The 9,871-nt window shown below is 33.9% G+C and overlaps 1 protein-coding gene and 1 long non-coding RNA gene across 2 annotated transcripts; one reads left to right on the top strand and one right to left on the bottom strand.

The window, feature by feature from the left end:
* Positions 1 to 2,183: 2,183 nt before the first annotated feature.
* Positions 2,184 to 3,513, top strand: LOC111793977 (translationally-controlled tumor protein homolog). The gene is made up of 5 exons (XM_023676071.1): positions 2,184 to 2,350; positions 2,555 to 2,628; positions 2,792 to 2,920; positions 3,022 to 3,179; positions 3,259 to 3,513. Exons 1-5 carry the CDS (start codon positions 2,323 to 2,325, stop codon positions 3,374 to 3,376), a joined length of 507 nt encoding a protein of 168 aa, XP_023531839.1. The 5' UTR covers positions 2,184 to 2,322; the 3' UTR covers positions 3,377 to 3,513.
* Positions 3,514 to 3,587: 74 nt separating this feature from the next.
* LOC111793980 lies at positions 3,588 to 5,191 on the bottom strand. Its single transcript, XR_002815002.1, has 2 exons — positions 5,081 to 5,191; positions 3,588 to 4,561 (listed from the first exon to the last, which is right to left on the bottom strand). It is a non-coding gene; the product is annotated as an uncharacterized LOC111793980 (long non-coding RNA).
* Positions 5,192 to 9,871: the final 4,680 nt, after the last annotated feature.

The raw sequence follows: 9,871 nt of genomic DNA, 5'->3' as shown, positions 1-9,871 counted from the left end.
CAACAGAAGTCCTACAATGGTAGTGAAATATATGACTCCTGAGGAGGCTTGGAGTGGTGTAAAATCTAATGTTGATTATTTTCGAGTTTTTGGATGCATTAATCATGTTCATGTATCAGACAAGAAGAGAAAGAAGTTGGATGACAAAAAATTTCAGTGCGTGCTCTTAAGGATAAGTGAAGAGTCTAAAACATATAGACTCTATGATCCAATGTCCAAGAAAGGTGATTTTTTAAGAAAATAAGTGTTGGGATGGGAAAAAAAAGTAATGAATAAGCCAGACTTGATATATTCAAAAGGGAAGATAGTAAGAAACAAGGAAGAGAATACGACCAAAGTGAGGAAGAATTTGAAGAGGAGGTGGTAGTAGAAGAAGGAAAGGAAGTTAATATATCTTCTAGTGAGTCATCTGAAGAAAGCATACTAGAAGGGAGGAACAAAAGAGCACCATTGTGGATGAAAGATTATGTGAGCGGAGGAAAATTTTTTGAAGAAGCCGAACACATCAATTTAGTTCTATTAACCACAACTACAGATCCGACTACTTTTGAAGAAGTTGTTCAAAGCTCAAAATGGGGAGTTGCAATGGACTTGAAGATAGAAGCCATTGAAAAAAATAAAACTTGTGAATGGGCAGATTTGCCTAAAAGAAGGAAGAAGATTGGAGTGAAGGGTTTTTAAAACTAAACTTAACGAAAATGGCGAAGTTGACAAGTATAAGGCTAGGTTGGTGGCAAAAGGGTATGCACGACAACATGGTATAGACTATACCGAGGTGTTTGCACTAGTTAAATGAAGTCGTGTTTGTTGAGCAACCACAAGGTTATGAGAAAAAGGTGAAGAGTACAAGGTGTATAGATGGAAGAAGGCAATATATGGCCTTAAACAAGCCCCAGGTGTATGGTACAGTTGAATTGAAGCACATTTTATTAAAGGATTTGAGAGGTGTAACTATGACAATACTTTATTCATACCAACAAGAGATTAAGGTCAAAGTTTGATTGTTGATCTATATGTTGACGATCTAATTTTTACTAGTAATGACGAGAACATGTGTGTTAAGTTCAAGAATTCTATGAAACTTGAATTTGAAAGGATTGATTTGGGGAAAAATGAAATATTTTCTCAGTGTAGAGGTTTTTCAAAATCATAAAGGCATTTATATCAAAGAAAGTACACAAAAGAAGTTTCGGAAAAGTTTAGGATGAAGAAGAGTAATAGTGTGAAGAATCATACTATTCCTGGGGTTAGACTGACAAAGGATGAAGAAGGAGCAAAGGTCAATGCTACTGTGTACAAACAATTGATTGAAAGTCAATATGATCTAACTGCATCAAGGCCGAATTTAATGTATGTAGTGTCTCTCATTAGCAGATTTATGCCAAGTCCAACTAAGTTGCATTTGCAAGCGGCAAAAAAGGTGTTGAGATACTCAAAAGGTAATGTAGACTTGGAAGTCCTTTATCGAAGAGTGGGTAATAGAGAGTTGATAGCATATATTGACAGTGATTATGGAGGAGATATAGATGATATGAAAAGCACTTTTGGTTATGTGTTTCTACTCAGTGATGGAGTTGTGTGTTGGTCCTCCAAGAAACATGTATGGAGTTGTGTGTTGGTCCTCCAAGAAACATGTAGTTGCTTTGTCCACTACTAAAGTAAAGTTTGTGGCAACTGCCTCTTGTGCTTGTCGAGGGGTGAGGATGAGGAGAGTTTTGGAAAAACTTGGTTATTTTTAAGACAAGTGTATCACTATGTTATGTGATAACGTTAGTGGGTTGTTAAGTTTATTATTTGTAAAGTTTGCTATTTTTTTCGTTTATTAATTTCATCCGTTCTATAAATGTTAGAGGGATATACACACACCAATCGCATGTTGTAAATATACCATCTTATCCTTTTTTTTTCAAATGTGAATCTTATCTTGGTTACAATATATTTTTTTTTAATTTCATTATCGCTTTCATAAAAATAACTTTTTTATTATTATTAATATATCATATTTTAAAAGAATATTATATTAGATGTGTCACATATTCTTATATTGACTAAATCCTAACAAATCTATTAAAAGAATAATTATAATACACCATTTTAAATGGCAAATCTTAAGAGCTTACTAGTTTTTGTTAGTGTTTTGAACATCAATTTTGTATATTAAGGACCAAATTCAGAATCCCACTTCGATTCGGTTTCTTCCTTCTCTGTGCCTATAAACATTCACCGCCCCTAGCGTTCTCCTTACGCTCTCTTTCTTTCTTCACCTTTTCCACTCTCCCTTTATTCTTCCATTCTCTCCCTCCTCCAATTTTGTTTGCAACCATGATCGTCTACCAGGACCAACTTACAGGTACTTCCCCCCTCTCCTTCTTCAATTCCCCCTTTGCATCCTTCTTCGTTTCTGTTTCGCTCTTACTGTTGCTCCCAATCTTGCTCCCCCAAGAAATTTTATCCTTCTTTATGTATTGGATCATTCAATGGTGAAGTTTGGATTAGTTTGGAGCTTTTAGGTGTTCTGTTTGTGTGCTTGACTAGACTCCATTAATGAACTCAGGTGATGAACTTCTGTCAGACTCCTTCCCATACAAGGAGATTGAGAATGAGATGTTGTGGGAAGTGGAAGGAAAGGTAAGGAAACTGACATATTCTTCTAGTAATCTGCAAGTCTATTGATTCAACTAATAACGAATCATAGATGAAGTTTTTTCGATACCGACACGAGTTTAATCCCTGTGTTTTGTTTATTTGTCTGGAGTTTCTTATTCTGGGTAATTTGACATTTGGATAACAGTGGATTGTACAAGGAGCAGTGGACGTAGACATTGGGGCGAACCCGTCTGCAGAAGGAGGTGAAGAAGATGAATGCGTGGATGAAGAAGCTGTGAAGGTTGTGGATATTGTCGACACCTTCAGACTTCAGGTAAGAAAGAGTTGTGTTTTTCATTTCATTGGTATATAGTTTGGTTTTGAATGAATTGGGTAAGAGAGGAGTGTTGTGTGTGTGGGCATATATATTGGCAGGAACAACCTCCATTTGACAAGAAGCAGTTTATCACATACATGAAAAGATACATAAAGCTTCTAACTCCCAAACTGGATGAAGAGAAACAAGAGGTGTTTAAGAAGCACATTCCAGAGGCAACCAAGTTCCTGCTGAGCAAGATCAATGACCTCCAATTGTAAGTTAAAGCTTTGTTTATTGTTAGGACACATCAAGAAGTTTGGTTATTAAGCTCAAATGGGTTGAATTGAATGCAGCTTTGTGGGGGAAGGCATGCATGATGATGCAGCTCTGGTTTTTGCATACTACAAAGAAGGGGCGACTGATCCTACATTTATCTATATTGCCTATGGGTTGAAGGAAGTCAAGTGCTGAAGGAATCCCATCTTTTTCTGCTCGCAATACTTCTCTTTTTCTTTTTTATATTCTAAGCTAATTTACATCAACTGTATGCCCCCAATCCCAAAATACAATATACTATAATATAATATATGGCATGCATTATTTTATCATCCTTGTTTCGCTTTTGGGTGTATATTTTTCGAATGACGAAGAATAGGCAAGTAAAATAACACGAAGAATAAGAAGATAACACGATTGAAATTATACATTCAACTTCAAATCACTAAAATTGTATTTTATGGTCTAAAATGAAAGTTATGCATAAAAAGAACATGTGTGGAATTGTATGATAAATGGGTAGATACATGCTCAATTATGTGACGAAAACAAATGCATGTTCATTGTTCATATAAGGCATGCCTAGAGAAAGCTAGAGACTTGCCTGCTTCTCCAGCCCTCTAATGTTTTTCATCAACGTCCATTGCCTCGACTCTAGAATCGTACCCAGATGGTAGAGTGTGTCCAAGATCAGGTAGAGTGTGTCCAAGATCAGGTAACTGTCAACTAAATCACGAGGTTTTAATTTGTTGGAATCAACAATCCCATCAACAGGTCAAAAGATTGTCTGCAGTCAAAACAAAACACACTGGGATTTCACATGGTCCAGAGCTTAAATGAATAGAACGAATCAGAACTCTCATCTAGTTAAAAAAAAAAAGCATGAGCCATAAATTGATGCAAGTATGACATTTTCACAATAAAGAACAAAGTGTCTTTAAATGCACCATGAAGTTAGATTTTAAAATGTAACCAACTAATCTCAGTCTAATGCACTAGTGATAGTGCTACACCATAACAACATCATAAAAACCAGGTAACCAGACCATCACAACACTGCGTCCTAAAATAGAAAAAAATCGGATCTCTGAAGAGAGGAGCCCGCAAAATATCCATACCTGTTTGAATATGTAAAAAATGGCATACATAACCTGATCCCTAAAGAATTAAAGCACCACTACATTGGGAAATAGAGCAATAGAATTCTCTAGAGTTTCATTGCTATTTCTCTGATAGCTATAAGGTTATCTATAAAAGCAGAATAGTAAATCACCTGGCGAGTAGGTGCGTTTAACGCAACACATTTTCGATTTCTTTGTGAGTCAAGATCAATATTTGCACCATCTCTTCAGCTTCATCTTCTGGGTTCATTTCCAGAATCTGGTAGCATCAAAATCATATGTAGAGTTAAATTTCAGGCACATAAAAACTTGAAATAAAATAAACAACTCAAATTGAATAAAACCCAGAGTGGTAGAAGTTATACCCCAAATTTCTTTTATAGAATAAAATCCGTGATCTACTGACTTAAATAATGAACTCTATCTCGTCATAACAAAATCACGACGTATTAAAAATTGGGGGTGTTTGGTTGAAATTTGGTATTAAGAACAGCAATATGTTCTCTATAACAAATACAAATAAAAACATGTGTTTGTTCACTGTTTTTTAAAGTTATTTTCTCTTATTGATTCATTGTTCTTAGTTACTCTCACGTTTGCTTCTTTCTGAAAATAGCTACTTCTTTTACATCGGTATGTAAATGGTTGCAAAATTCCCTAAATATTACAACTCACTCAATCACAGCTTTCAAAACTACTAATACAATTTCTAACTATATTGACCGACCGAATGATTGAACAGATGTAATCTACATGGGAAGAGAGAAATTAACTCAACTATATTCCCGAGTAAGGTAGCTGCTTATTATGTTTAATCTTCTCCTGGTCCTCGTTTACATTTTTTCCTTGAAAGAAAACCACTCCAAATTCGTCCTTTGCATCTCTTCCTTCAAAACCCAAAATTCGAACAAAATCAGATACCATCACCATTCATCAAAGAAAAACGGCAATATCCATCAAACATTTTATATATCACAAGATGCATACAAAATTAGGAAGTCGAAATTCATCACATAATTGAGCTCATTACAACAAATATTCTGTCAATCCAACCTCTCGCCCACACAAATCAAGGGCACCAAACACATACTCGCACACTATTTATACAACATCATCGGAGGAACTTCGACCTAATTAAGATGTATTGTGGCGCAGAACATGAACAAAAAAGTAGAAATTCTGAGACCTGAAGATCCGAATCTCGTTTTCTAGAAGACGAGGAGATCGAATGATGCGATCTGTGGTCAATGAAGCCAACTGGTCTTGTTCGAGGATCGCCATTTCGAGTGGAATCGCCTGAGCTCACAAAAACTGAAGGCGAAAATTTCATCAACCGATCTTCAGAGAGGGATAAATGAGTTTAGAATTGGGAGAATAGATTCAGGTGTAATTGTTGCATGAGAAACAAACTAGTTCGTGGGCTTGGGCCTTATTGGGCTTCGTTGTTTCTCTTGAGTTTCATTTTTTTTTAACAAAATATTTTAGCCGAATTCATAGGTAAAAAATAAATTTATGAAAATTATTATTTTTTAAATGTATTGATAAGAAGAAAATAATGAAATAAAGAAATTCATAGATAAAATGTACTATTTATAGAATTTAAAAATAAATAAATACTTTGTTAAATAATTATTTGCAAATTAAGAATGGTTCGGAATACAAAATCAAATCAAATACAAAAGAGCCAAATAAACCGATAAGATTGATGTCTGGGACGACATCCACAATGACTGCGTAGTTCTCGAGTACTCCCTTACCTCAACTAATAGTCTGCAATCACCTAGAAAAAAAAAAAGGAGAATGGGGTGAGTATAAAAATACTCATTAAACAACCTACTTGTAGGCTATCATCGCATCCTTAATATAATTAGTTACCACGAGCTTTTCTTTGGGACTTAGAAAGTTCAGACTTGGTCATTTGAGTCTCTAAAGAAGCCTCGAAGTTTTGAACAGTTCTCTTGTCTCATTCTTACCCCCTCAGGGTCTATGCAGGTTGTTTAACATGTCTGTAATTTGACTCAAGTAGCTTACTTTGTCTACAATGAATGACCAACATCTTGTGTCGGAGCGCTACCTTAATAAAATTTGGTAGGACAAAATGACATCTACTAGTCTGATCATCATATGTGGAAGGTTAATTGGCAAACCCTTCCACAGGGTCATATAGTCACTCTAGATTTAGGGGAGCGACCATGTGTCGGCCAATTACTACGTTCAATTGTGTGGTCCCTCACCCCCTCTCAAGATGAGTTTACAGCACAAAGACCCTGTTTAGGAGACCTCTACTCATTCCCACAAGGCGATACCACCTAGTCATCTCAACGCGCTACCCTTAACGGCCTAGGCCTAGCTCGACAGTACCCTCCTCTGGACCTACCGCTTGGCACGAGCGAGGTATGTTGAAGCCTACAACCCCATTTTGATGTATTTTAGCTTTGGTAGGTGATAACTCACCTTTTACGCTTTTTTTTTTTTCCAACTTTTCACTATTTTTATAGTTCTTGTAGTGCTACCTCAATCGTTTCCAGACGTCAATAACTTAAGATATTGTATGTTATAAAATGTTATTGATACTGGCATGATTTCCGATAAGTTAGTAAAATGCTAACTAAAATCTAAATAATGGCAAATATTAGGATATAAGAAAAAGAAAAAGGAAGATCTCGAAATATAACTTACCTTCATAGCAGAGTGAAATCTCTCGTCCTGTGAATTTGCAATATCTCTCGATAAACATCATTAGAGGCAATTTTTGTTTTGTTTTTTTTGCAGCAACTACGGATGGTCTCATTTGAGAAGATTGGTTAAAATATCATAGAGAGATTATTTGATTCATAAAGATACGAAAAAGTAGTCTTGAAACAAAAGACGTGTAGTTTTTGTTACATTACTATCCATTTTATATGTTGTTTTTTTTTTTTTTTTTTTTTTTTTTTTTTTTNATGGAGGGAATTATTTGTTTTTTCCAATGGCTTTCTCTTTTTTTTTTTTTTCTCTCTTTTTAATTGATTAATTAATTAATTGATTTTGCTTTATTTATCATTTTATTAACTTTTTTTAGCCGTTGTTACAAGGGTAATGGATATCACATGCATACATATAGTACATAGAACACATACACATTGCATAAATAATATGGTACATGTACGGGCTTAAGTCGATTGGCTAACTCGAACAGCAAGGTTACTTATCTAACTCGAACAGTAAAGTTACTTATCTGATTGGCTTAAGCTGATGTCACCAATGTATTGATAATGAAAGTTGGATTTTGTTGGCATTTATGTTCTTACGCCTCATAATTAATTATTTTATTTTTAATAATAATTTTATTGTTTTATTTATAATTTAATATTATTCATCGTATGAAAATCCAAGATTATTAATATAATCTTGAACTGTATGTGGTTGACATATAAAATGATTCGTATTCAAGCAATAAGCTAAAAGATCTATAGTATATGGATAAGGTAGTACCTAATCCTAGTAACACTATTCATACAGTCTATTTTGTAATCGTTACAAATGATTTGATCCAAATCGTTCATGTGAAGATATGTGAGTGGTGCTATCATATACAATGAGTTTGTATAAGATTGGACCAAGAAGGGAAGGATTATGATATGGAATTAGCCCAATGGAAAGCTCTGATGCAAATGATAATGAATTACTACAAGGGAATAAGATTTAGATTACCTTGTTGATCGAATATCTCAAGGCAAGAACACTTGTTTGAGATTCAAATCACTCCACCCACAAGTAAGATTGATCATGTCGAGCTTGAATAATTCTACATGCAACCTAAACTACATATATAAGTTCAAAATAAAACATACATGGCTTTATATAAGTTCAAAATGAAACACTTGATCTTCCATTAGGTATTTCAAGAGTTTGTAACATTCATATTTTATAACCATAATGAGTGATGATGTATACTTTATTACTATAGTTAGCCACTAATGTAAATGTAACTTTACAATAAGTAAAAAATCTTAAAATATATTAATTTACTCTACATTGTAATCAACCCAAAATTTATAACAATGAAGTTTCATTCTTCTTCAATGGACATAACTTATCTTACCATGCATAAGAGTATGGACATAACTTATTTTACAATGCATCAGAGTGCAACTCTAAGTCTATAGTGGAGTGACGAATGAAAATTGATTAATTAAATAGTTTACTTAATTAATTTTGTATTGATAGGTGCACAAGGTCCACTTACTAACACTAAAAATTGAATGAAAAAAAAAATTAAAGTATTTAGATTAATATTTAATATTTTAGATATATTAAAATGAAAAAAAATACATTTATTGTATTTGATACATTAAATATTAAAATATATTAAAGTAAAAATTATTTAAAATTTGAAATTTGAACAAGATTCAAATTAATTAAATGATACTATGATATTTTATAATATTTAAATGTGATTTGTATAAGATATTATATTTTAATATATTAGATATTTAAATATATTATTTAACAAGATTCTCCATGATTCCATTCATGTTGAGTCAATAGACACAAATCTCTCCCAATATATAAGAAGAATGAAACTACCTATACAGATGATTCTCTCGAAACTTTTCTTCTCTAATATCTTTGGGATTGATTCTGTATATATATATATATATAGGGTAATTTGGGACATTCCCTAGGACCATTCATTATCCACAAGACATGCACCTAATTAATTATGAACTAAACAACCTACGTGTATCTATTCAAACATGTCCTTATACATGTATCTACAAGTGACCCTTCAACACCCTCCCTTAAACGGAATTCTGCAGAGATCAGTTTAGAACTTCACTTCATCTTCTTCAACTACATCTTGGATTCTGCACACCTCCATCTTTCTTCTATGCTTCTCGAATTGTTTCAAGGGCTTTGTGAATTGGTCTGCGACTTGTTCATCACTTCGGAAAAATTGTGTTCAATAATGTCTTCTTTACACAAATCACACAAGAAATGAAATCGAACATCGATATGTTTACTCCTTTCGTGCCACGCTAGGATTTTTAGACAACTTAATAGTTGACATATTATCACAATATCTAACCGTCGTATCTAGTTACTTCTGATTAAGAATTTCAAGCATCTTTCTGATGGTGTTAATATAACACATGCGGAAGCAATTTGGATCTTAGGCACTTTTAGAACATCAATTATTGTAAATAACTAGCATGTTCATAAGTATTAAAACTATACTAACCTTTTGTAGTTCAAACTCCTTTTACCTCACGAACCGGTTTCGAACCACCACTAGTGTCTTCTCCACTATCCTCCGGCCTTAAAACGGGATTGTGGAATCTGGTGAGTGACTAAACTTGGGAGGGATTTTGTATATGTGAAAGAGAGTGTTTGTGAGAGGTTTTTCTCAAGGTTTTTCATCAAGACGAAGAATCCCTTCCAAGTATCATGATCACTCTATTTAAAGAGTCAAGTTTGCATGTTCATGCAAACTTGAGATCACCAAATTTTGACACTTAAAATTCCACTCAAATGTTTGGGATTATGTGGCAAGCATGCATGTTTGAGTTAACCAAATTTTGACACT

This window comes from Cucurbita pepo, chromosome LG04, assembly GCF_002806865.2.
Source record: "Cucurbita pepo subsp. pepo cultivar mu-cu-16 chromosome LG04, ASM280686v2, whole genome shotgun sequence".
NCBI lineage: Eukaryota > Viridiplantae > Streptophyta > Magnoliopsida > Cucurbitales > Cucurbitaceae > Cucurbita > Cucurbita pepo.
This window is presented reverse-complemented; position numbering and strand designations above follow the sequence as displayed.

Bases quoted from the DNA above. Each gene is read 5' to 3' on its own strand.
- LOC111793977 (XM_023676071.1), top strand. From the start codon at position 2,323: ATGATCGTCTACCAGGACCAACTTACAG. The intron at 2,351-2,554 runs GTACTTCCCCCC...TAATGAACTCAG, and splicing joins CTACCAGGACCAACTTACAG to GTGATGAACTTCTGTCAGAC. The intron at 3,180-3,258 runs GTAAGTTAAAGC...AATTGAATGCAG, and splicing joins AAGATCAATGACCTCCAATT to CTTTGTGGGGGAAGGCATGC.